At 43.4% G+C, this 27,192-nt stretch overlaps 3 protein-coding genes and 1 pseudogene across 3 annotated transcripts; 1 reads left to right on the forward strand and 3 right to left on the reverse strand.

The window, feature by feature from the left end:
* Positions 1-2,209: 2,209 nt before the first annotated feature.
* LOC120639996 (EP1-like glycoprotein 2) lies at positions 2,210-4,185 on the reverse strand. The gene is made up of 3 exons (XM_039915900.1): positions 3,993-4,185; positions 3,291-3,882; positions 2,210-2,791 (listed from the first exon to the last, which is right to left on the reverse strand). Exons 1-3 carry the CDS (start codon positions 4,127-4,129, stop codon positions 2,210-2,212), a joined length of 1,311 nt encoding a protein of 436 aa, XP_039771834.1. The 5' UTR covers positions 4,130-4,185.
* Positions 4,186-7,509: 3,324 nt separating this feature from the next.
* LOC120640484 (tyrosine--tRNA ligase, cytoplasmic-like) lies at positions 7,510-9,635 on the forward strand. Its single transcript, XM_039916327.1, has 3 exons — positions 7,510-8,074; positions 8,599-8,805; positions 9,192-9,635. The coding sequence occupies exons 1-3, from the start codon at positions 7,625-7,627 to the stop codon at positions 9,333-9,335; spliced, it is 801 nt and encodes a 266-aa protein (XP_039772261.1). The 5' UTR covers positions 7,510-7,624; the 3' UTR covers positions 9,336-9,635.
* Positions 9,636-11,335: 1,700 nt separating this feature from the next.
* On the reverse strand, positions 11,336-14,724 carry LOC120639997 (oligoribonuclease-like). Its single transcript, XM_039915901.1, has 6 exons — positions 14,620-14,724; positions 13,754-13,835; positions 13,598-13,653; positions 13,073-13,159; positions 12,548-12,638; positions 11,336-11,536 (listed from the first exon to the last, which is right to left on the reverse strand). Exons 1-6 carry the CDS (start codon positions 14,722-14,724, stop codon positions 11,421-11,423), a joined length of 537 nt encoding a protein of 178 aa, XP_039771835.1. The 3' UTR covers positions 11,336-11,420.
* Positions 14,725-19,226: 4,502 nt separating this feature from the next.
* LOC120640485 lies at positions 19,227-22,255 on the reverse strand (annotated as a pseudogene).
* Between the last annotated feature and the right edge of the window lie 4,937 nt (positions 22,256-27,192).

Raw genomic sequence — 27,192 nt, forward strand, 5'->3', positions numbered from 1 at the left:
ACCATATTTTGTTTTGAAAACAGCACACAGATACTTCATGATTTTATCAGGCTTGTTTACATGTTCTTGTTCTAGTATCTGGTTGAATACTCGACATATATCTTGCTCACGGTTCGGTTTTGGCTCCTTTCAATGGGTCAAAGACCGGTTCGTCACTGTGAATGTAGCTTCTTTTGGGCCTATGAAAGAACAAATGTTCTTTGTGTCGCAAAGACACACATGAACCGGGCACTCTATAGTCCAGGGGCTGTCAAAAGATCCCAGATCAGCAGGGACAACAAAAGAAAAATGGGTTCAGTATTCAGCATATAACATTGGGAATAATATATATATATGATGCTGAGATTTGGGTTTGTATATACAGACTTGTGCTTTAGGCATGGCAGCCTAAGTTGGTTACTCACAGCTTGCCCCAGTCGCAGGTGTTGTGTGTGCCACGGGTTTGTCTTTCATGGCATAGACCTGATTCAAGCATTTGCAGTGAACTTTGATTGGAAGCTTTGTTACCCGTCGTGTGAGCTTGCTATATGTCTTGTCTTCAGCTTGATACTGGCTTTGAATTTGTTTGCATGGTCTAACTAATTGGTTTTCAAAAGGCTCTAATTTAAATTTCTATGGTCATTGCATTGTGTTGCTGCTTTTCTGAACAGCTGGTTTTGCTGGTTCGCTGGTATAAGTATTTGATATATGTCTCTGAAGCTTCTATCTGTGCCGTCCCCTCATGTATCTTTTACTTGATGGAGTGCTTTGTCAACAAGGGGGAGAATGAGTGACACAAATTCATTTTGCAGGGGGAGTTAATTTTTCTTGCTGAGATTATGCTTTTGAAATGTTGCTGAGTCTCAGGGGGAGGTTGAGTTTGAGCATTTTGACAGGGGGAGTTTGTCAGAGTTTGAGCATTTTGACAGGGGGAGTTTGTCAGCTTTGGAGCTTTTCAGTTACTCTTGTATTTGTCTTGATTGTGTCGAGCCTAGCTTTTGTTGCTAGCCCATGTCTTTGGGGATCAAGTTTGTTAGATTGTTTTCTTTTCTTTCTTCTTTTACTCTATTTTTGTTTGAATAAATTTGTGTGGTGTGGTGTTGTCAATGCACTCATCAAGGGGGAGATTGAGATGCCCGTGGGGCTAGGACCTTGTGATGAGTGATTGAACAACACAGTGTGCGTGTGACGTTTCTCTTGGTTGGTGTCGTTGCAGGTGATAGGTGGAGACTGAACATGCGGCGACGTGTGAAGAATGAAGATATGATGCCACGCCGATGGACTGAGAGCGGTGAAGGGTGGATCAAGACTTGCGTTCGAGGGATTTGAGATCGTGCGGTGTATGTCTACTGTACCTGACGACACAGCGAGAGAACGTTGGTGGACGGTTTCTTGGTTAAGCCACAAAACCAAGATCCCGGACGTTCGTTGCGGCGGACGTGGCCGAAGATGGGGACAATTGTCGATCGCGAGAAGATTCCGGATCATCGTGCGGCGAGATCACGGGACGCCATGGTGCTAGATGGAAGGATCGCGGACATCGAGATTGTTTGCCGTGGAGGATGATATTGCGTGATACGCGCCGATTACGTTAATTTGATTTACGTAATGGCAAATTTGTAATTTAGGTAGTGCCACTCTATGGGTTATAAATATGCGGCACCTAGGATTGAGGGATATACGTTTTTAGGGTTTTGGGGGGCGCTGCTACAGTAGCCGCCGTGAACAGTGCCGCGCTACAGTCTCGCGTGAACAGTAGCCGCCGTGAACAGTAGCCGCCTCCCTGAAGCTCTTCTTGCGTGCACTCCTCTCTCCAGTCTAGCCTAGGGTTTAATTCCTAGTGAGGGATTTTTGTTGATCTCTCTAATCAAGAGAGGGAGGACGATCGGGCGGAGGCTAGATGCAATTTTGTAAGAACAAGTACTTGGTTTAATACTTTATCATTAAGTATTGTTCTTCGTTTCATTGCATCGTGCTTATTTGTTCTTCGTCAGGTTTATCGTCGGTTTCAATCTAGGTTTTCTTGATCCGCATTTTATACTTAATTTCCTTGCATAATATTTTGAGAATAGATTTCTAGTGATCTTGTGAACCTATGTTTCGAGTTTCCTCGCGTTTGGATCTAATTTGCTAAAGTTCTTGAAATTTGGGAGTTTGATCTGTTTGCTTCCGTGCGAAATTATTTTGAGTTGCTCCCATTCACCCCCCCCTCTGGTCGCATTTTCCGGTCCTACACAAAGTATGAAACATCAGTTAAGGTCAAGAGCTCATGGTGTTGCATTTCTTGACAGGAGATTGGAATCAATGGATCGCAACCAGCATTTGGCTTCCACCCATCGATAAGTTTGAAGTAGCTTGAAACAGAGTTATTCTGAAAGGGACAGCTGCATTGCCCTCCCGTGCATACCCCGTACTCCCCACAGAACGTCGGGAAAGCACAGTTGTAACTGTCAGGAAATATATTAATCACATCAGACACGACAGTCCACTTTGCTTCAGTGTCAGACCATTCGTACAGCATGAGGTGCCCGTCAGATTCAAATCTCATGTACTGGGCAGACTTGGCTGCTGGCAACGTGATGCCTGAATCTGGGTTTGGTGGCGTGGACTCTACAAAGATGCTGAGGCTACCGTTTGTAAAGGTAACCTGCGTTGAATGGTTTCCTGTCTTGTTTTTGTCCACCAGTTGCGAGAAGTAGGGCTGTGGTGGTGTGGATTCAACATAAGCATACCATCCATTGGATACAACAGTCATGTACAGCTGATTCTGAGTCCAGTTTGTTGCAGATGTGTTTGCAGTGAGCCTCATGCCCATAGTCACAAAGTTCCTGGGTCGACCGGGTCGAGGAACGGGGTCGAGGGTCGAGGGTCGTCACTTTATAAAATTGTGGTACGAAGGGGGTATACCTCTATGGAACGATAAATTATTATGTGGAACGCAACTCTGATTCATCCGGGTCGATATCTTCGGGTCGATGCGTCTTTAAAAAGACAAAAACTATATATATATGTGCTACTAATGAAGAAACTAATCTGCACAAGCATATAAGAAACATACAAAATAGTACATCTAGATCATACTACACGTACTCAGCTTATTATCTAACAAAAACCACATCAATCCTCTATCAATAACCTTCTTATCCCAATTAAATCTGCTAGCAATGGGGCTACGACCCATTTCAAACCGGGACGCGATCCAACCTTGAATGGGACACTGACCCTCTTTGACCCCGACCCTCGAATCGGAACGGCGTTCCCGGGTCGTGGGACGAGGCATCGACCCCGAATTCTGTGACTATGCTCATGCCTTCCATCAGTGACTGCCCAGGGACCATTGCATCAGTCGGATGATCAAACGACTGCCATACCGTTGCATTCCTCTGATCATACAGCACCAGGTTGCCGAGCTCTGTGATCGCCATACCAGCAATAGTCCTGCCTGCAGTTCTGCTTGACCAGACAAGGCTGCCATCAGCATCACGGAGGATCAGGTTGCCATCCCCAGAAAGCTCGAGGGTAGCATTTTCCTTGACAGGGTGGAATCGGTTGGCGGACCAAACCACCTGAGGAAGACCATTGTTTGGCAGAGTGATCCTGCCGCCGCTGTTGGTGTAGACGATGAAAACGGCGAAGATGAAAGTGCCGGTATCGCAGGGTGCAGTGGGACAAAAGAACCCTGCAGCGAAGGATGGACCATAGAGTGTTTTTGGTGACCGGAGGACAATGGCCCGGACGACTGAGCCGTCGCTATAGGTGACGCTGTGCTCGAGGGAGTTGTTGTTGGTCCACGGTGTGGAGAAGTTAGCTGTCGGGTAGTCGAAGGGCTGCCCGGTGATCAATGGACTTGCAGTTACAAGCAGGAGGAAGAGGAGAAGATTGGAAGGAGCCATGGCGCAGCTGCTACTTGAAAGGAAAGTGGAGACGGTAAGGGTGAGTTCTCTTTGACGAGCAAGAAAGCTGGGGACTAGGCTTTCACTTTTGAAGAGATGAGTTTACAGCGAAGAACTCACCTGACCACAAGCACGATGGCGCTGCTGCGATCGCCGGACTCGCCGCCGGCAAGTGCCTGGGCGCCGAGCTGGCCGTCAACCAGTCTCCGTCCTCCTCTGCCTCTTCTCCGAATGGAAGAGCTGAGGCTGAGCACCATAGCATGTGCACGCGGTGTTTTGGTAGCTGGATTGGTTTGACTAGTTCAAAAAGTCTACGTCGTCAACAACCTCCGCGTTTCCTTCCTTGCTTCGTCCTCAGCTCCTCGCCCATTGTTTACGGTGTATCCAGTGTCTGACGTTTCGCTTGCTGTTTTGGGCGTATTTTAAGCCATTCGTACAACACTCCAAATTGCATATCTCGGTATCTGCGTGAGCTATACATTACAAGCCACAAGTATTATAATAAGTTGGGTTTTGTATGTTAATATTGGAATGTAAAAAATTCGGTACAATTTCAGTTGAAACTATGAGAAATCTGACGGAGAAATCTTACATTATTGAATTCTTTTTGACGCCACAGTTGCTTTGAATACGAACGGGACAATTTATAGAATTGTGGCCAAGTTTCACATGTATCTTATTACAGGGAGCGCTTCGCCAATATATACCATCATAAATATGTAGTCTGTCTCGATCATTTTATTAGCTCTAGACTAGACTAATGTTGTGTTACATAGACACCTTTTTTTTTTGGAAACATAGACTTCTTCTTTTTGGCAAACCACACAGTACGCTATTGCAAATTCTCCTATTTGGTCCGCAACACAGGTTGCTATCTTTTACGCTGTGTAACGAACATGTCACCATTTATGCCATTTCGAGTGATTTTGGTAATCGTATGACAACGCAATCAATGTGACTAATGATTTTATTGAGTGAACATTTCTAGATCCCAGGGATGAAGTAAAAAGGCCATACAAAGCAAAACACGAAGAAAAAACTCAAAAAAACGCTGAATTGGACGAGTTCTGCAGAAAACTATAGCACCGGTTTAACCGATGCATATAGCATCGGTGCATCTGATGGTTGTCGGAAGTTCCGACGCCCTGGCATCGGTGCAAGTCTGAGCACCAAATGGAGATCAAGCGAAGACCAAGTCAAGATAGCCAGGTCACCGGTTGAACCGACGGCGTCAAACTAGGCATCGGTGCAATCAACGTACCATTGTCTAGAGACGATGTCAAGCGCGCAGGAGCCAAGCCTTCAGCACCGGATGAACCGACAGCCACCGGAGCAATGCGTCGGTGCAATGACGTCAGCAGGTGCAACGGCTATATGAAGATCAAGTGTCACCGGAAGTTCCGACGCCATAGCATCCGTTCATCCGATGGTCCCTGAAGCTATTGCAGCAATGTCAGAGAGGCCAACGGCTATTTCAGAATGCAGAGTGACCGGAAGAACCGATGGCCTATGCACCGGAAGTTCCGATGCCTACGCAGAAAACTGGCCAACGGCTAGTAACGGCTCTCTTGAGTTGGTGGCCTATATATACGCCTCACCCCGGCCATTTTGAGTTTGCTGGAGTCCCAAGACATCACACACACATCCAAGAACACCTCCAAGCCATCCAAGAGCATAGAGATCAAATCCTTAGTCCTTAGCACAAGTTTTGTGAGTGTTAGTGCTAGGTTAGCTCTTAGCTCTTGAGTGAGTGATCAAGCAAGGTTTAGATCCTTGTGCTGTGGTTCTAGAGTGAACCAAACTTGTATCTCGGTGCGCCGGCCTCCTTGGAGCATTGGTGGCTCGCTGGCACGTCAACGACCCTCCGGATTGGTGTGGAGCGGTGTCGACAATTTTGTGCGGGGGACGGAGACCCCTCCTTCGTGGGCAATCAAGGTGACCGTGATTGTGTTCACGGAAGAGACTTGATTGCCGGAAACGATACTCTTCGTGAGTGCTTCAACAACGTGGACGTAGGGACGCCTTTGCGGTAATCCGAACCACGGGATAAATCCTCGTGTCGAGAGTTCGCTTTCTCATCCCTCTCTTTAAGCTTCTGCATTTCATATTGCAACTTGTGTGCCTTTATTTTTTAGTGTAGTATCTTGCTAGGATTGGCTATAGGTTGCAAAACTCTTTTGGGATGAGGGTTTCACACTAAGATAAACCGTAGTTGCACATCTAGATAGCTTGATTTAGTTTAAGTTTTTGTGCAAATTAGTTGGAGCCATAGGTTAAGATTTTAGAGTGCCTAATTCACCCCCTCCTCCTCTTTAGGCTAGAGCACCTGATTGCTTTCACGCTGTCAAGTTTTTAGAGGAATCACCATAAAAACTGTGGCATGCTAAACTTTCATCATGCGTAGCACAGCGCCGTAGAACTCCACGACTACCTTTCAAAAATCAGTAAGTAAATAAAAATAACAACGGGAAGCTTTATTTATCTACTAACTACTACAATTTTTCTAAACACACTACCGCATGCTTATATACATACAGTCACGCTTATCCTTATGACTACAAATACATATCACAGATGTCGTTGTTGAAGGCAACATCATCAATCACTAAAATAATAACATCCTTAATTTATAGACTAAATCCAGCAAGATGTGAACATTGTGATGGACTAGAACCTAGGTGGATAGTTGAAGCGCTAACCATTTGTGTTAAATTCTATTCAGCAAAATGGTACATTTGAATAGCACTACGTATGATTTTCTAAATAAACATTACTATATACATCAAATGTCAACAACAATAATTATGTGTCTCCCTTGGGTTGCAAACATGCAAAGTTAGATTTGGATTCTTAGACTTCTCATGACAATCCCAATTATTCATCTGGAATAGTTTCTATGGCATTAATTAACTACATAGCCACCTAAGATTTTTAATTTATGTGCTACTTATATTAAATGAGAGAATGGAGAGAGAGGAACAAACTGGTCTCATGCAAGGCTTGGTTTTAGTGCAAAAAACTTATGAACTAAATACCGTCAACTTTTATTATGGAGAAGGATAGTGCCTCTAAGATATACAAAGAACAAATATGATTGATTGATAGAGAACAAAGACAGGATCAGGCGCTTATTAAGGTCTTGTTTGGCAAAGATCCTGGAGCAGCTTCTAGGCTAAATTCAAGAGGAGTGCTGACAAATAATTTTTCATGGAGAAGTAATTTTATACTGATTTTTATGAGGTGATCCTCTGAAATGAACCAAGGATCTGAAACTTGGAATTTTTTTCCTTAGTCATCTCTCACATGGAATCTAATTTTCCATAATGTTCCTATAGAGAATCATCCCCCATAGAATTAGAAGCAGGTGAAGCTCTACCAAACTAAACCTAATTGCCAGTGCTATATACATGAATCATTGGAGCCATAGTGTCTATAGTGTTGTATATATATGAACACGAGATGCATAGAAGCTACTTGGAAGCGTTTGCATTGGGAATGACCTCAGTAAGAATTTCTAAGGTGGTCTTTGTGAGAATTCAAGTAATTTCAAAGAATTTGGAGTTTTGTGTACTGAAAACAAACGCAGAAACAAACAGGCGGAAACAAATGTGGTGAGAGCGTGAGGCCCATCAATCCTTCCCTCCCCCTACCCATCCGATAGAAAATCTCTCCTCGTCTCCCATTTGCTGCCGCTGCTCGCTCTGCGGCGGAGAACGGCGGCCGCCGCCCCAACCGCACCCGCTACCCGCGTGATGCTGGCCGCGACGAGAATGGCGTTCGCCTCCTGCGCCCGCCTGCTCCCATCCTCTCCCTCGGCCCTCGCCTTAGTGAGGCCCCGCGCCGGCGCCGTCTCGTTCTGGGCTCCCGCACAGCCGCCGTCGGCGGCCGCAAGATCCTCGCGGAACCTCGCGCTCTTCTGCTCTTCCTCGACGCCTTCGCCGACGGACGCCGCCGTAGCGCCGCCGCCCCCGCAGGCCGCGGCGGAGGAGGCGAAGCCGTCGGCGCCGGGCGGGGACGAGAAGGCGGAGCCGACCGTGGAGGAGCTGGCGGGGCTGCTGGACATCCGTGTGGGGCGGGTGGTGAAGGCGTGGAGGCACCCGGAGGCGGACACCCTCTACGTCGAGGAGGTGGACGTAGGCGAGGCGGAGCCCCGCACCATCTGCAGCGGCCTCGTCAACTTCCTCCCAATTGAAGAGCTCCAGGTACAATGCGTTGCGAAATGCGTCCATGTCAGATGATATCTGCTTATGTTTGATTGTTATATGTTGCTTATTTCTGAGATTATACATCAGAAAAGAGATGAAGAACATAGCCCAAGACACTAAATTCGAACTCAATTATCGCCAGTTCAGACTGGTCCGTAACATCTGGAGAATTTGGGCATTAAGGCCCTGTTTGGAACCGTGGCTGGCGTAAGCGCGCTGCGTATAAGCAAAACGGGGCTCGAAGCTCGCTTCTCGCAATTTTGCGCCCGCACATTGAAGCTGCCGCTTATTCTGCGATGTGTGGTTCTCGAACGCGCGTCGAACGCAGGCCGTTTGGTGGGGTTTATTCCGCATTTTTGGCTCAAACAGGCCGCATAAGCGGAAACAAACACGCCCTAAGTTGATCCAACAAGTAGAGCATATGGAGTTTTTCATGGTTATATCCATGTTATAAGATAACTTATAATTAATACTTTTTTCATGGTACTTATGGTGCTAGCCATGGCATATGATCCGTGCAGGACAGCAGTGTGATTGTTCTTGCTAACCTCAAACCAAGGAACATGCGTGGCATCAAGTCGAATGGCATGCTCATGGCTGCTTCTGATGCTTCACATGAGAATGTTGAGCTGCTCACACCTCCGGAAGGATCTGTTCCTGGTGAAAGAGTGTGGTTTGGTTTGGAAGAAGAAAAGGATCGTCAATCAGACCCTGCATCACCAAATCAGGTATCACTTGACAATGCAGATTTTTAAGTTGTTTGTCTAGGCAATTGTGTTGATGCTTCTACATGATATGCATGCATACTACTGCGCCTGATTTCATTTGGTCGTCCTTGTCCATTACTGAACTATTTATTTACTATGTCTCTGCATGTTCTTTTTTCCAAAATTCTAGTAACTGTTCAAGCAATTATTTACCTTCTGAGTTTTCTAGCAATTTAAACTATACATAGTAGTGACATGGGTGCATTATATTAATCCCTTTGAAGATAACAATATTAGCTTTTAAGCTCTGTATTCACTGTGTGGGACTAGTTCTACTAAGAAACCTAGGGTCCTTATTGCTGAAATTAATTGTGAGCAACGCCTAATGCATCGTTCTTTTTGTTCAGGTACAAAAGAAGAAAATTTGGGAATCTGTCCAACCGCATCTTAAAACAACGGATAAGTGCATAGCAATTCTTGGTGAGCATACAATGCGTACATCTGCAGGCCCCGTTTTCTGCAAATCACTAAAGGGTGCTAGAGTGTCATAAATCTTTGTTGATGAACACCTTTTTGTTTCACGTGAGTCTTATGTTGTGTATCATCCCTGAAAATAAACTACACAAGTAGAGCAACTGTCAAATATTTTTGTTTCCAACTTCTGGCAATAATCTCTCAGAATTTTGATGTCATTATTTGTATCTAGTAGTTCACTTTTCGTGTGAACTATGTGCTTGCAGGGTATTTTATTTGCATTTATTTTCTTGTACTTAAATTCAATTGGAATTTGATAGACGAATCTTGAAAGATTACATGAACTAGGAAATTGTAAGCTCTGGCATTTTCTGTAATGGATCTATGTAGTTGGTAGTTAGGTCATGTTGTATTGTATGAGCCATCACTCGTCAGACATTCCATTTTGCTGAAAGATCGAGAGCAGCTATGCTAGCTATCAGAACTGCTGTTGCTGCATGTCTGTGTGAACCGTGATGAATAACTTAGAGCGTGGTTGGTTCATTGGTTGGGTTGCATGTGCCCCAACCAGGCCCATAGCATGCCGTGGTTGCCTGTACTAGCTACTGGGCCTGGCTAATGGTGAACATGTTTACATTTCTTTTATCTCGCTCAATATATTTCGTGTAGTCAACCAAACGCACATTCTTCAACCAAACGCACATTTCCTACCCTACTCAATGGGTGAGTGTATAGGTACGAAATCTCACCCGCAAGCATGATTGGATCGGATACCCAAAACAAGACGGGTTAGGCATGCGTATCAAATTTTACCCACCGGGTACCCGAAATACAAGAATGCGATCTAGTGAACTCATATCATTGTCATGATTGTCTCATTTTCTTCTTGTGTGATGGACTGAAAGTGAGATTGTATGAACTAAGAAATGTGAATGAGTGATATTTTGCTTATTTGTTTGTAGCAATGTGTATGTATCATTGCTCGTTGCGTTTACTCATATGGATTACTTTAGTTGGAAATTAATGCATATTTTCATCCAATTATAAAAAGTAGACTAGAAAAAAAACAGTGGAGAACGGATTGTTTAGATCTTTTTTTATTGATTTGAATTAGCTTGTATAGGTGATAGATTCCAACTATACTAGTTTATATGACTAAAATAACATGTTATTTGTGCTACCATGCATATACAGTACCCGGTACGGTGGGTACACGCATGGGTATAAAAATTTACCATCGAGGAGTTTCAGATACTCTAGCAGGTTGGTATTTACTCTGCCTGCACCTTACCCACTCCTGCCCCGCTGCCATCCCTACTCAACACAGTTTGCAAAGCACAGAATTACTAATCTTAAATTCAGAAGCTATAGCCTTTGCCTTGGAATCGAGAGCCTCATATTCCAAGCTTCTAGAGGCGAGAGGACGAGCCAACATCAGCTTCCAGAGGCAGCTAGAGAGATCTAAATCTAAATTTTAATGCAGCTTAACCCAAAGCATCTTTGATTATTCTTACTCCCATCGGAGGATCCAAGACATGTGCGTCCGTACCAAGCGAATCATATCAAAAAATAACCATAAAAAGGTAAACAAAGGCCCAAACATTCAAAAGTCTGAAGGCCAAATCAGCTGCCAATTCTGTAACTTTTCACCATTGGGTATCCAACAAAATGGCAATAAATTTTAGACTAAATTGTGATGTCTCGCGAGGCAAGCTTGGGCTCCAATGAACATCACACCGAACTGATCAAAATAGTCTCTTCCGCCCATTGCACAGCTGGAGCGACATGGCTAAATGACGGATGTCAGCCACTGATCTTACAGAATCGAGTTCTGAAGATATCACAATCATTGCAATCTCTTCCTCATATCCCAAGTGAATGAGCGCCCAAGATGGTACAACCTATAGACAGCGCAGCATCATCAGCCATTTGTCACTTGCGAAAGAGCTATGACAACATACATTCTGCAGTTACACGAGATACTCTTTTAATATGCGTACGGCGTACCAAAGGTCAATAATCATACATTTCCCCAAATTTTTAATTGGCCCTAGCATGGAATTATCGACAATTTATGCCAGCTCCCCACACACAAACTTTCAGCAAATCACCAAGTTACATGATTAGTTGAGGATGTGTTCACAATCCACCACAATAAGCTACTAAGATCTCCGTGACTTGAAAATGTTCTCCCTGTAGTATTGTAGCTCCTTGATGCTTTCTCTGATATCATCCAATGCTCTATGGTTTTTCTCCTTTCTTGGAGCAGCTTTCTTTTCTGTATGCAGCCAAACATCAGCGAAGTCATGTCATTTAGAATTTTGTGCTTGTGCCTAAGAATGAAAACCTAATTATTGGCTATGATGCTGAACACTTTTATGCCCTTGGATATTTTGCTGCAAAATACCAACATCAATCTAGGCTAACCACAGAGGATAAGGAAGGCAAAATAATCATGACACTATTTAATGATGCTTCACCAACTGATACCATTACACTTTGTACAAAATTGTGGAGCAGCAGGTCTGAAGATGAGATGCTGATTTGAAATAATTTCACTTTTTAACGAACAGTACTCTATACTTCATACTTAAGAATTCTTCTAAACAGGGAAATGAATTTTTGGTCTATTCATTCTTAGTTTTTTTTACACTATTTTGCATTCATACCCATCCCAATTTAAGCATTTATTCCCTGCAGTGAAGAAAACATCGCAACCCTATACTAAATCATATTACAAATCCAATTGTTTGAAAATGTTGTGAAGGCTCGCCCATACTCTCCAATTGAGCAAGATGTGTTTAAAACTAAAGATGACCACGACTTAGAAAAAGTTGCCATATAAATCCACTAGCTACCATCTTATCTTTAAATTAAATGCAAGCAAAAATACTTTAGTAAAATTGCAGTAAAGTGCTGGAGATGATTGTCTTGTTTCAGGTAGTGAGCGTTGCATTTACAAATTTTAGACTAGTGAGCGTTTAGCTAAGGTCAAGTCATCTATAAAGATGATTTGCAATTGGACACCCAAAACGCATCACTTCTGCTAAAAGATGCCCAGAAAACTGGTCTTTGCTGCTGGACACTAAAAGTTTGTGTATATCTGCTGCTACAAAAGCAAGTCTAGACTACTGAAACAGGCATGCATGCTTATCAAGTCTAGAATAATTAGCGCTTTGCTTGCAAGTTTAGGCGAAGGGTCCAAAAATGAGACAAATAAGAGTGATAAAGAAATGCAGAGGAATCAAATGATAACTCAGTAATGTGGTTTAGTAACAAGAATAGTTACCTTTCGGGAACCAGCGGCTGCACAATGCTGTTATACTGCTCACATCAACTATCACATGAGAGAATATGCCTGCAAGTTGTGGCATATACTTCTGGAGGACAAAAATGAGAGAAATGTCAGCCAAAGCCCAAAAGACAGTAAATAAATGATGCTACTTATTCTATAATCCTATGTTCTAAAGAATATGCCAATTCATTAACAGTAAGAAACTGATTATTGAATAAGTAGTGGAAAATTTGTACTTTTCTAAAAAAACTAGTGAGTCCTATATCATAATAGGATAGGCACTGTGCGAGGTATTCTCATTTCCTCATTCTTTGCTGATAAAACCACATAAAAATGGAAAACACTATATTGTTTGACTCCAAATATCAACAGAATGATGACGTACACTGCCAGATGCGGAGTAAAGTCAAGCTTACACATGCTCCTAAAGTGCAGCATCTCAAAGCCTCTAATCTAAATCAAATCATATAAGACCATTTAAGATTCAGCAGAGATAACCAAACCTGTTCTCTTGCTAACCTTCAAAAATAGTAAATCCATATAGACGGAATTCCCAGCTATCAATGGAGTAGCAGAACCTATATACCTCTTAATAAAGTCTAACACCTGAAAAATAGCTAACACAAGAACCTGTTAGGAAATGTTTCATTAGATAGCTGAATACCAAGGAATCAGAACACATATATAGGATGTTTCTCAGGAACATAATACTAATGTTCATATAAAGATATAAAGAGAACAGCAAAAGGACATTCAATTATCATAATACTAACAACTATTAGCATCACAAACACACTCCTGCACAGGCCCATATAGGCATATGTGCACAGGAAAGCACAAGCATCAGGAAGGGTTTTGGCGCATAGAAAAGGCACTCAATATAACATGCTATACAGGCAAAGAATAAAGATTCGAAGTAACCAATATGCTGCCTGAAATAAAGAGAACAAAATAACACTTTAATGTTTAAGCTAATTAATAATAGAGTGAGCACCTTCAGAGAGTTCAGACTATATAGGTAACAAAAGGAGAAGAATAACATACTCGTTTCTCTGCATCATGCTCAGAAATCTCACTCTTTAGTACTTGTTCTGCCAGTCCTGAATTGGAAACATCAATAGATTTAAGCATTCCACTTGCCAGATGATGGATTTTTTACAACAGATATACATGACTCTTGCAGAATGATAAGATATTTACCACTTGCCACATGATGGACTTGACACCATTCATTCATGCCATCTAAACATTCCTTACTCTGTCTTATAACCAAGTCTGGACCCTAAAACAAATAGGTAACATTAGTTATGTTGATCTGCCTGGGATGAGATGCCATCAGAAAGCTAACTATTAGATCATAGCTGTAATTGTGCTTTCCATGTCTACTGTGATTCCTTTCCTTGTATACAAAGCACATTGGCTATATATATATAAAATGTCACCCCACCTCATTTGGTGTGTGGTGTTGCACAAGTCCCTCTCTCTACAATAACCATATGGTTGGCAACAAGCAAATGATGAAGCAACACTGTATTCATAGCCTCAAATAAACACATAGCTTAAGTCAAATAGTGTTCCATCATAATCTAATTGCCCTAAAATCAAATAATATTCCATCATAATCTAATTGTCCATTTTATCTTTGCACAAACTCTTAAACCAAATACTTCGTAAGAAGCAATATTAGCTTAACAATCAAAGAGCCCTAGTGGACTTCCTGGAAATTTTGTTTAACTGGTTTGAGCTGCTTCAATGCCCATGAGCTTAATTTCATTCATATAAGCTATGGGTCAACAAAAACTCTGCCTGCTGATTAAGGACACAAAGCAATTTCATTATTCCTATTATGAGTCAACAACAACTCAGCCTGCTAATTAAGTATTATAGATTGTGCTCCTTCAACCAATCAGCTTTAAAGACAGATATCCTAAGGTGCCACCCTCAAAACTTAAAAAACAAGAAGTACATACAGCCAAACGATATCTCTGAGTGCAAAAAATCAAAAAAGAAAAGAGAAATAATCATAACATCCAAACCAACTGAAAATACTTTGTTTCAATAGCAACCTCTATTCGTTTGGTAAGTTTACCATCTGTTATAATGCAAGCAATCTCCAGTATGCGATCTTTAGTGATGTCCAAACCTACAATAAAAAACCAGTCTGTGGCCATCAGTCGTTATTTTAAACAACATGAAGAAGTGGCGGTTTCTATCTCCAAAGTCAATTTATAAAATTAACTCCAAAATCTTTGAGTTAGAACTGTGAAGAATTTAATAAGGCTTTGACCATACAATTAGAGAGTGGTTACTATAGCATTACTGTAGCCAATCACCAATTAATTACCGTCATTAGATTCTCGCGAAAAGTTGCACCCATCCATGAAGAAGTTTTGCAAATAGACTTCAGTTAACTCTCCATGCATGTAAGATTCTTTTTTCAGATTGTGCGTTTTAAATATGTATAAGAAACCAAACATAGCTGCCACGGGTCACTCCCCACACGTCCAAAACCCGCACGGGTCACCGGCGAGCAAACAAAATAAGCCAGTCCTGCACTCCTAAAATAAATACAATTTTAGGATTGACACGCAAACCAATGCTATTATAAAATGATCAAAATATTTCTTAGGCCAGTTTCAGTGGGAGTTTCACGGGCACAGTTATCTAGATTGAGAACTAGATAACTGTGCCAGATATATTTTATGGTAATGAAACTCTCCTTACACCCTATGAAAATCTATCTTTTTTTTCTTTGTCATGTCAGCAAAGTGATGGTATTTAATATTATAAAACCCTTCATGAAACTCCCATTGAGACTGGCTTTATCTTTTGTGATGAGTAGATAAGGGTGATAGTTGTCTTTTGCAAGAATATTCCGGAAATTGTTTTGGTCTTTTGTGATAGATAGGTCAAAATTAATATTCTTTATGGAATAAATTTTAAACTCTATAATTGCAATTATTTTGAGACAACAGGAAGTACGTTAATTTACACAGCCTGTTCGGCTGGAAATTAATGGCTGGAGCAGCCAGCCAAATAGCTTCGAGCCTCCAGCCAAGCCAAAATCCGCCGGCGGAACAGAGCCTTAATGGCAAATTTAAATTTTATTATTTCAAAAATATATGGGAGAAAGTAACTCCACCACGAGAAGAAAGTAGTAAAGAAACTTCGTTGATGGATATGCCCGACGACATTAGGATCGGGTTGGAGGTATGGGGTTACTTGTGTGCTGCCAAGTCAGAGGAGCTCTAAGGGAGGTGGGACTGGCCCGAGGGTGGAGCAGTGGCGGGACTACCACTAGGGCCACCTGAGGGGTGGCCTAGAAAAAGAAGTATAGTTGACAAGACTAGTTTTGGGCCTAGAAAAAGAAGCATGGTCCACAAGGCACAGCTCGTTTCACTGATCTAGCCCTTCGTGAAAAGTGGGGGTCCACCCGTGGGTGAGAGAGGGGAGAGGATGGTGAGAGGACAACCGGCAGGTCGTGTTAGAATGGGGGTGTTTATTGAAAATGAAGAAGGCGGTGATAGCGGTGGCAACATGGTTCCTGCAGATCTAAACAGAGGGGGAGGGAGCAGAGAGGGAGCTGAATGGATGCATGAACCCATCTATCTTCTGGAATCTAGAACTCTCTCGAGAAGTCGTCCCTAACCGGGTCTCCCTCCAGAGCGTCCCAAATCCACCGCCGTTGGCTCCCTCCTCTCCGTCTCCGGTGTTCTTCGCCGATGATTGGAAGGAGTGGAGCCACCCCGCTAGTTCTTGGTATAGTTCTATTCTCCGGATGGAAAGTCCTCCCTTGCTCCGGTCGCGAGAGGCGCCATCGTCGTTCTTGCCGCCGCCGTCCTCGCCATTCTCAGTGCCGGCGACATGAGAGCAAAGGTGAGTCCGAAATAAAATAAATCCACCTACTCGCCCTCGCTTCCGGCCATCCTCGGCCCAATCTGCTCGCCCTGTCGCCGGCAATGGTGAAGGTTGAGACCAGCAGGCTTATGGCTGTTGTGCCTGGGGTGACTGCCTGTGCTGCCTGTCTTGGGTTCTTACCCAGCAGGCTTGTGGCGGCAATGCCCAGCGTGGCTGACCATGGTGCTAGGCATGGGTGCTTTTGCCCACCCCCTATGTCTTCGTTGACGAAGCTGGTCTTCTCGGTGTCGATCTTGGGAGGTTTGCTTGACCAACACGAATGGAAATCGGTTGTTCTCTAATCCCACTAGTCTTGGTGGTTCAATCCCCTTAGGGGTTCTTCATCGTCCAGCGATTTGGTGTTCCTGGTCCTTGAGGTGCCAGAATCCTCATGTCTGGTGATGTGCGTGCTTTAGGCTAGCTTCTTCAGCCAGTTGTTCAGTGTCAACAACGCACGTCGATCTCGATGTGCTGCTCAAGACGGCGATTAAAAACTCTGCTCCTTCGCCGGAGAGGAAGTCGGCTTCAAGATGTGTGCTCTGACCGCCGGTGGCGGAGGAAGACCGGGAGCTTACAAGGACTAGGGTGTTTTTTCTTTTTGTTTCAAGGATGGCTTTGTAAGTTTTTGGATGTAATAAACAAAAATTATGAATGAAATATCAACCTGATTTTTTTTTAAAAAAGAGAGAGAGAAGGGCGGTCCTCGCCGACGTGGAGGGAGGAGGGGGTGGAGATCGGATGGTTTGGAGAATAGGAAGGGGAGACAGGAGGGAGAGGGTGGTCCTCGCAGGTGTTGGAGGCGACACCGGCGAGGTAGGGTGTAGGGTCAGGGTGGGGGACGAGGCGGACGGAGACAAACGCGGGGTGGGTGGTTGTTTTTTCTTCATGTAGACATGAGAGCTCTCTACGTCTAGATGCTTCCAAAAATAACACCAAATTGAATCGATAGATCATGTCCTAGTTATATAATATAAATGTGACAAGGGTATAATAGTACCTTTCTCCGTCTCACAATCCTAGTTATATAATATAAATGTGACAAGGTATAATAAAGTACTTTCTCCGTCTCACAAACGACCGCCTCGTTTAGAAAATTTTAGACATACTACTAGTAATGAAACATGACCATACTATCCCTAATAATTACAGTAGTTGTGATTGAAGACCACATTGTTTATTTGATTCTATAGATCCTCAATAAAAACAAAGCATTGGACCAGAAAGTAACATCTACTTGAACATTTGATTGGTTCTTCGCCCTTGTCAATGTAATTATATCTTGGTATTTGATATTGCTTTAATTAGATGTGCTCTACTACAATCTAAAAGAAACAGTCTTTGTGGGACAAAATTTGAAGACTAAACAAACAGTTTTTTACGGGACAGAGAGAGTAGATTGGTAAGAGCATCTCCAAGAGTCTTTCTAAATTTCACTCTCTAACAACTTTTCTCTATATTGTGTGCACTCTAGAAAGCTATTTTCGTTAACTATCTTTGCTAGCGAGAAATACCGAATAGATGATGGCTACATTTGGATAACCACTTAGAGAAGCTGTTGGAGGGTATTTCTCCGTCAAAATCTCTATTGAAAAGATATAGAGTCTCTTGAAGTTTGCTCTAAAACTCAGTTTAGGTTTACAGAAGGGAAGGGTTGACCACACTAGTATCTCCCACATATAAATGCCCTACACCTGTTAAGCTTGTTTGGCACAGCCCAAATTTGATCCTTGGCTTTTAATTTTTGATTCTCCAACTCCACAAAACCAAAACATTTGGCAAAGCTCCACAAACTGACTTGCGTGATCACGAGTGATGCTAGGCGAAAGGGCCTTCAGTCTTAGTGTTTGCAGCGCCTGAGTAGCATCTTGGGAGCAAAACAGGTTTGAAATAAAAATTATAAAAAAATAGGTTGAAGCTTCTCCTACTGACTTCGGATAAAAAGTGACACTAGATCTGAAAAAAGAGAGAAAATAATAAGATGGCATACAACAGTGGATAGAGGCAGCGATGAGGCCACACGCCTGATGGAGATGATTGGTGCGCGAAATGTGAATAGAGGTGGGCACGGCGGCCCGACATGGCCTAACAGAGCGGGTGTCATGGTACCCATATCGACAAAAGAGGGACAGAGGGTGGATCTCTCAAAGTTGGGTGGTGCGGTCAATGTAGAGAGGTAGATGAAGTGATAACTAGTTTACAATTCATGAGAGAACCACCTGAGTAGGGGAATTTTTGAGTTGGCCAAAACTACTCATTTGGCGAAGCTCATTCGGTCAATAAAATGAGGGTATGAATTATATCATGATAGACCCCAAGTCTATCAAGCAGGATGAGAAGTCATGAAAGCCACTTGAGTGTGTTTTTCTTTCTTTCTTTTCTTTTTTGATGAAAAACAACTTGGAGTGTGCTTGAATTAGGCAAATCCCCCTAAATGATATGTACACCGCCTCAACAAACGGCTTCACACCACTTCATATGAACTATGCACTGCATTAAGCGCTGAGAGAAGCAGCCAACTCTGTCGAGCACAAGGACAGGCCTCCGCATCATTTCTGCCAAGAATTGAAACGCTTCAACGAAGAGGTTATGGTTAAATATCCAAAAGAAAATTTCAGTGGGTCTCATGCATCCTTCATCAATGGAGAAAAGTGAGTTTTCCCCAGACATATACTACTAAGAGTTTGTCCCCTGAAACAAAGCTGAAATTTGGAAATCGATGGTAGTGCAAGAGTACAACACACATCCTCACGAAGATGGCTTTCAGAGAGTCCAAAAGGATTGAAATAATGGTAGAATATGGCATATTTATCCAAGCAAGATTGCTACACGGGGCTGCCCCTAATCAAGGTCAAAACCACAATGCTTCTGTGTAATGACAAGGATCTAACAGCAGTTACATTCTGGAATGTAGCAAATACCAGTCAAAGGGCCCGTATGGGTTTGCTTTCAGCAACTCTTCGATGCAACACTGAGTTCATCTCTCTCAACTGAAACCATGCCTTCAACTAGATCCCAATCCTGTGGAGAGCAGCTACCTATGTGCCCTCCAATACCAAAGGAAAGGGAAGCACATTTCATGCAATTTGGGAAACATTTCCCTTGTACTGAGAGATGGTAAGTAGTTACATGAAGGATATCAAAATAGAAACAATAGGTAAGGTTGCTCATTCCACCAAGTACATCAATTGCTCCCAGGAGCCAGGATTGTAGAACCAAAAGAACAGATCATACCGTACTGGCCAGTTGATCCATCCACCATACTGGCCATTTCATATCATCATGGCTTGGTCAGTTCATTTCAGCTTGTCATGATAGAATGAAAGCACTGCTCAGTCCAATGCTCTTAGAGCTGACATTCTCCCAGCACTTTCTGACTAAATCACTAGCGCCCATGATCCCACTATTTTCATGATGAGTAAACGGAGACAATCAGTCGACTGGAAAACCAAGAAATTTATTGATCAGTGTGACAACTTGCTTGGCATCTCCTGGGATGTAAGGCAGGAGATTATTCAGGTCCATTGCCTCAACAGTCTCTTGCAGTGTTTGTGGACGGGCACAGAAAAGGTCCTTCCTGTCGGCAAGTTCTTCCGCTAACTCGCTCTGGTGATTATCCATAAGACCTTCATTCACAACAACAATTAGAGGTTTGCCCAGTCGTAGGGTCTCAAATATGCTTCCAGATCCTGCTAAAATAAAGCTCATTACCATTGACCTGACTAGAAATTAACATTCAGTGCTATACGTCTACTTACAATATTCTTAGAAAAACCAATATAAATAGCACAATTCACAATCAGATAATACATAAATGGATTAAGAAGTTACAACCACTATATAATTTGATTATCACCTGCATGACTGATGACTAAGGATGCTTCTCTTATGTAGTCAGCAATGCTTGGTGAAAAGGTGAATAATCAACTTGAAGAGTTGAATTTCCTGAGTCCTATATTTAATAAGAAGAAATTCATTACTTTTACTGGTTTACATTCATACAATCGCAATGAGCCTAGAAACTCAAAATAGGATTGCCGAACAAGGCACTACCACTTAAAATAATATTAAGCCAGCAAAAGATTTACAGGTAAGCAGTATTGAAAATAAAGAAAATGTAAAACACAAAATGCTCTCAAATATAAAGGCCTATTTTGACAAAAAAAAACAATATTCAGTTTCATTATACTGGACACATTTAGGTTTACCATACCAGAGTAGACAATAGCAAAGGCACTTAACACTTATGTGTAGTTTTAGCATTTTTAATTTTTTATTTGTGAATGCTCATTGTGCAATGCTGAGAAACTTAATTGTGAATGCTAGTTACAATAGTGTGGCACTTAGCACTAAGGTGATGGTTTTAGAATTTTTAATTTGTAAATATTTGTCGCATAAATGCCTAGAGAACTTGTATAAGCTCCTTAGATGGTCAAATAATGAAGTCATTTTTATGAATACGACTAACAATGGATTAGCAAAATATAATTCAGCCAAAGGGGACTATCAGATAAGTATGCCTTCTTCTTATTTATTAATAAAAGAATGATGTTACTATTGTAAGCTAATACTATGATTGTAAAGAACTAAGGCCATCTGGGAAATTTGAATACGCAATCGGAACTAGTAAACAACACAAGAGCAAGTCATTTCTCCTTCAAATCCTTCAATATCCCAGAGTAATTTACTTTTACCTCCTAATGCAGAACAATCCAAAGAATCTGTCAATCTGGTAGATATGTTCTTTCATGTCCTATGGCTATATATACCAGCTATCCATGTAACAGATCGTAATTCAATTTTGTCATCTATAAACCTAAAATATAATTATTAAACAATAACAAACTCAACTAAAATAATGCAACATAATCAAAGTCTGGATGAATGAATTTCCTCTGGCATTTTTTTTATCTCCATGCATTTATTGTCTTTCTCCGCATCAGATGCCATAATTTATCATCAAAATGTCTTAATGCAATTTGTTTCGACATGTGAAGAACAACCGAACAAGTACCATCCAGGGTATCAGCTACAAGATCTCTAATCTCAACTTATTGGCTACAAAATGTTAGTCTATCAGTATTCCATTATAATAGAACTTGCCAAGAGTACGGAGAAAATTGTTACCTTAGATGGCATGTATGTACCTCGGCCCATTTGAATCAGGAGATCAGTGTAACCCTTATGCAGTAAGGCTTCTTTCACTTCCTCGGAATCTACTGCCTTGACAAGAGCATCGAAACATGTAGTTCCAATGGTGACAAACACCACTCGCCTTTCTCTGCTTCCCATTTCTTCTCCAGTACGCACTAAATTCTGTAAAAGAATCTGTGATAAGGTAAACATAATTGCCACTAGAAATCTAGAATGCACAGTGACACTTAAGTTACAGTAAGAATAAACTACAGTTGGAAAAGATAACTGATCGTCCCCTATGACTATGAGTATGAGTAGACCCAATTACATCTTCAGTCAGCCATTGCAGTATGGAAGCGAGTCAGCGAGAGGTACTCTCCTCCGGATGCTTGCTCTGCCAAGATCTGGGAACATGCACTAAACCTCAGAACCCTTCTACGCATGTAAATCGTACTACCGCGTTCAATGGCATCCTCAGTTTCTTGCCGTCTATCTTATCCGCGGATTAGAACTCAGAGCAGGCCTTACCTCGACTGATCCGCCGCCGCTGGCGCGAGGAGACTTACCTCCCCACCGCCGCGGGGTGCTCTTGCGTGCCGGCTGCGGAGGGAACTGAAGAAGTGAAGAGGGGGCAGCCGAGGCGGTGAGGGCAACGGCGGCGCGTTTCGGGGGTTTGTTGGACTCCCTCTCCGGCGCCGTCGTGGACGCGTCGAGGCTGCTGCCTGCTAGACTATTCGAAGCATATTTGGGCTGGGTGGGCCTTCTGGCACCCCGTGTCTCTCTATCAGTTACTGCACGGGAATTCTATAGATCTTTGGAAGTGTTGACCCTAAAATTTGTCACCAGCTGAGGCAGACTGATCAGACTGGTCTGGTCTGTACAGTCTGAGTAGAATTAAGTTTTTTTAAAAAATCTTTTTTAATCCTACTCGTGAAGGGGTACGTCTTTCCCGACCTATAAATATAAAGATTAAGACCGATTGAGATTATTCCCAATCGAATCAATACAAAAATCGCATTACTTTTTATCTCTCAAACCCTAGCCTTTTTCAACCCTAAATTGCTTTCTTCTCTCGTCTCGACGGCGTTTGAAGACGTTCTGAGTGGCCTGCCGACTTCAGGACAACCTTAGCTTCACGACTCTCCGATGGGTTCCCTCCCGAGCTCGCTGTTCTAAGTCTTCGTGAAGCTCTGCTTGCACCGGTCAGACCGGTCGACGACACTGGTCAGACCGTCCGCCCAGAGCTTTGCTGTGTTGACCGTTTTTGACAATCATTCACGCGTTCTAGCGTATTCGAGTATGTTTGGCGCGATTATGTGTCAACACACTTTTTGGCGACTCCGCTGGGGAAGGGTTAATCTGGTTGCCAAAACTGATCTAATCTAATTCTCCAAGAAGATGGGTACTCATGGTGAAGTTCACAACGACAACATCATCAAGGCAACAATGGAGGAACTCACCGATGACGAGCGCCGGCCTACCTCATCGCTGAAGAGCACTTGAAGGAGCAATTCCTTCAAGGATTCAAGGAGTGTGGAGGCCTATTCAAGAGGGTCGGGGAGTTCGTGATGCCATCATTCAAGCTGAACAACGACAAGGTCGAGTACTTCCTAACGATCCCTCCGAATTAGTCAAGCAAATGTCTCTTATGGTCGATTTGAAAATATTTGCTGCGTAAGTAGCTGCTGGTGAGACTTTTGCTGGGCTTAATGATGAGATTGCGGCGCTGAAAAAGGGCAAAAGTGTTGAAAACAACACTTATTTTCCAGAAACAAATTCGGCTGGTACATCTACTACCTCGGAACAGTTTTATGGGATGCCGCCGAACTCGTTCCCAGGGCAAATGCGACCACCCTCATTAGTTCACGCGCTATCGGTCCAACCGTCCAAGCGACCGGTGCAGATGGTCAGACCGGTCATATGACCGGTCCGGTCTGGTGGGGCAGAATTCATCGTCCCATACACCGCATGCTTCTATCCCTAGTTCGGCCGTCCCTAGACGAACTGGTGATATGGTGTTACATACAGGGCCTACTGCTACATCACAGTAGGGATCTGGACCTCACCGGGAACCGATTCCTAACACTAACATGGCTTACACCGGTCCTAGTACACAACGTGTTTCGTCTTCTTTGCATGCTTCGGCCAGTGGTCTTATCAGGCTGATTTCACTAGATTTAAAGAAGATTTGGCCGGTGTACTTAAAACTAAACTTGGGATTGATATGAGTAGTTCGCGTCTTTACCAAAAACCATATCCTCCTGAGTTTGATTTTGTTTCGTATCCTGCTGGTTGGCGTATTCTCGAGTTTGTTAAATTTAATGGTGATGATTCTCGTATAACTTGGGAACACGTTAGCCAATACATCTTGCAATTAGGAGAAGCGGGTCTTAATGATACTTTGCGGGTTCTCTTATTTTCTTTGTCATTGTCTGGGACCGCTTTCTCTTGTTTTTCTCTCGTTTGCGCCAGGTTCGATTTTAAATTGGAATCAATTAGAGCGCAAATTTCATGATCACTTCTTTAGCAGAAAAACCGAAGTTAGATTATTGGACTTGACATCGTTAGACAAAACCAAGATGAATCGGTTTCGGACTATTTCCAAAGATTTAAACTTTAAAAAACTAATGATTTAATTTGTCTCTTTCAGAAAAAGACTTGACAGATTTGGCATACAATGGTTTGCGTACTTATTTGAAAGAAAAAATTGAGGGTTTTGATTTCATTACGATTAATCATTTGCAAATGCGAGCCATTGGTGTTGAATTTAAATATAAGAGTTCAAAAGACTCTTTTAAGCTTGATCGGTCCAACACACATGTTGTTGAAAATGATTCGGATTGTTCGGACGATGAGGAAAAGGGATTATATGCCGCTGAGTTTGTTTAGCCATCAAAGGAGAAACCATCTACATGTCCTCTCGCTTAAGCCGATTCAAAAGAATCGGCAAAATGAGATGAAATTTACTTTCGATGTTTCTAAGTGCGATAGGATTTTGATGAATTACTTAAACACGGAAATATTCATCTATCTCATGCTATACCGTCGCCGGAGGAATTAAAAAGGCATGCATATTGTAAGTGGCATATTTCTTTCTCGCATGCGACTAATGATTGTAATGTTTTCCGTCGACAGATCCAATCGGTTGTAGATGGACGATTGGTACTTTCTGAGATGCAAGTTGAAAAGACTCCCTTCCCTATTCATACTTTGGAACTGAATAATCCAAAGGTCCTCCTTCGGCTGGATCAAGCCGTAGGGGCTAAAGGAAAGAATGTTGCGATTGGTGACCCAAGGCCGATGAATGCGAATGACAAGATTCTGGCCTGGGAAGTCGTAACTGAGAAGACCCCTAATGGGAAGCCGACTTTGAGGATCATCATCAATGCTCCTAAGCTCGGGGGGCAAGAAGATTCTGCCAGTCAGCCTGCTGTCCAGCCGTCCCGGTGCAACTCGGTCGTCAGTCGGTCCAACCGGTCAGACCGGTCCAGCGATCGGTCAGACCGGCCCAGAGCAGCTCCGGACCTTCAAGCCAAAGTGATGGAGGTAAGAAACCGGAGTCCCCTAACACGGCCACTCCTCTTCTCTAAGGCCCAACAACCAGCCCACTAAGGGTCCGGGAAGATTACGACGTCTATCCAGGGAGCCGGCGCCGAGCGATCCAACCAGGGGATGGACACGCAGCCTACCGACCGCGGACACGAATAGTGACCGACCATACCCAGCAGCCCGGGTCTTGCTCACCAAGAAGACGACCCGGGGCGAGGGCGTGGCGACCATGCCTACTCCCCATGCTGCTGTTGACGGTGCTTAAGTGCCATTTTCACCCGTCAACTATACTCAATAATAAAGGAAAAATGTATGCCTTACTCGCATATTTGTATCACTAACCTTGCTCCATAGTTGTTTTTGAGTTTTGTACATTTCAGATGAGCAGGAGCGGAATAAGACGAAACATGCAGCAGACGCCAAACAACTACGCAGAATATCGCGTCCGGCGTCACCCACTTACAAAGAGGGCCCATCTAGCAGAGCAAACGGGCGCGCCACGCATAATGCGTACAAGGAAAGATATCAGGCCCACATGTCAGCATGCCAGAGAAGGATAAGGATGAGAGGCGGCCAGGTGGGGCTGACCGACCCCGTGGGTCGGCCGAACCTGGCCGCCTCCTCCGTCCAGGCGCATTTCCAGGAGGAGTCGGCCCCAAGTCTCCTGATTACCTTCCATACATGCATTTGGCGGGAACCGACCTCCACTAGTATAAATAGGGCCCCCTCTCACCCCCTCACACACACACACACACCACACACACACACACACACACACACCACACACACACACACACACACACACACACACACCACACACACAACACACACACACACACTTCATTCCATTCTCTCCAAGAAAGCTCTCCTCTCTCTTGCTCTCTTAGCTAGGTAGTGGAGCTAGGCTAGTTCTCTTTAGCGAGCAAGTCGTTGAGCAATCCTTGGCTCCTGGTATGGCTTTGTATCCGACTTGTCAGACTTCTATTCATAATATAGAGTTCTACCATGGTTGCTTTACTATCTTGATAGTTTATCAATCTATGCTTAGTTCGTTCATAAGTTATGCTACGGTCTTGGTTAGGCCAGATGATCCGGGTACGGATAGAGGTTCGTTGTACTTTCGGGCTTGCTCTAGTGTTTTACTCATCCATCCGAAGGGTGGGAGACATGGGGGCACTAGTAGTGACTTATACACGAGCGTGGTGCTCGGATATGCGGAATCCTTCGGATACGACCGTGCTCCACGGTGTGACTGGGGTAGACGGCAGGTGATGATAGCCCTATCCGTCCGGCGTAACAGAAGTGTTGCGTTTAGCGTACTCCCCGACGTTCGGGTTCGGTGCAGGAGTTCATGCAAAGAGGTAACGGAACTGGATGTACTCCGGTGCGGGACCTTGTCCCCGCTATCCCATTTTCCTGGCACCTGCAGTCCTAACCATGATCTAACATGACCCCAGCTTTGGATAGAAGCACTAGGACACCTAACCTAGCCTAAGCTCCAGCTGACTTGACGTAGGATAGAGTAGTCCTTTGTTTTATAGTTTCTCTCCTTTATTCCTTCCTCTTGGAGTGTGGATGTGTGCTGTGTCGCATTACCCTTGCTTATTCTTATCTGTACTTACCCCTGTTAGAGTATTGCCTATTGCTTGAGGCACAATGTCATGGTTAGTGTTGAGTACAATACCTTTGGCAGTGCCGTCCTTTGGGACACAAATAAATGACGATACCCTTACTCTCGGGTGAAATGCTACAACGGTATATCCATGCGCTTGCGGATCATCTATAATAGTATTGATTATACCACAGAGTGGCACCCCTTAGGTGCAGTTGCTAGGATGGGTTCGGCGCCCTCATTTCTAGCAATTGCACTAAGGACTGCCAACATGCATTTCTGGTGCTGTTGCTTAGGATTAACCATTCCTTGTGATTGCGCTAAGAAATGTCAATAGCTACTGTACACACCGCCCACTCCCAAGGCACACCGTGCGGTGGAACAGGGTCGCCTGACGGGGCCACAGTGCGGACTGTGCCACCTACTCGTACCCGAGACAGAGAACGAG

This window comes from Panicum virgatum, chromosome 7K (genome assembly GCF_016808335.1).
Source record: "Panicum virgatum strain AP13 chromosome 7K, P.virgatum_v5, whole genome shotgun sequence".
Taxonomy (NCBI): Eukaryota; Viridiplantae; Streptophyta; class Magnoliopsida; order Poales; family Poaceae; genus Panicum; species Panicum virgatum.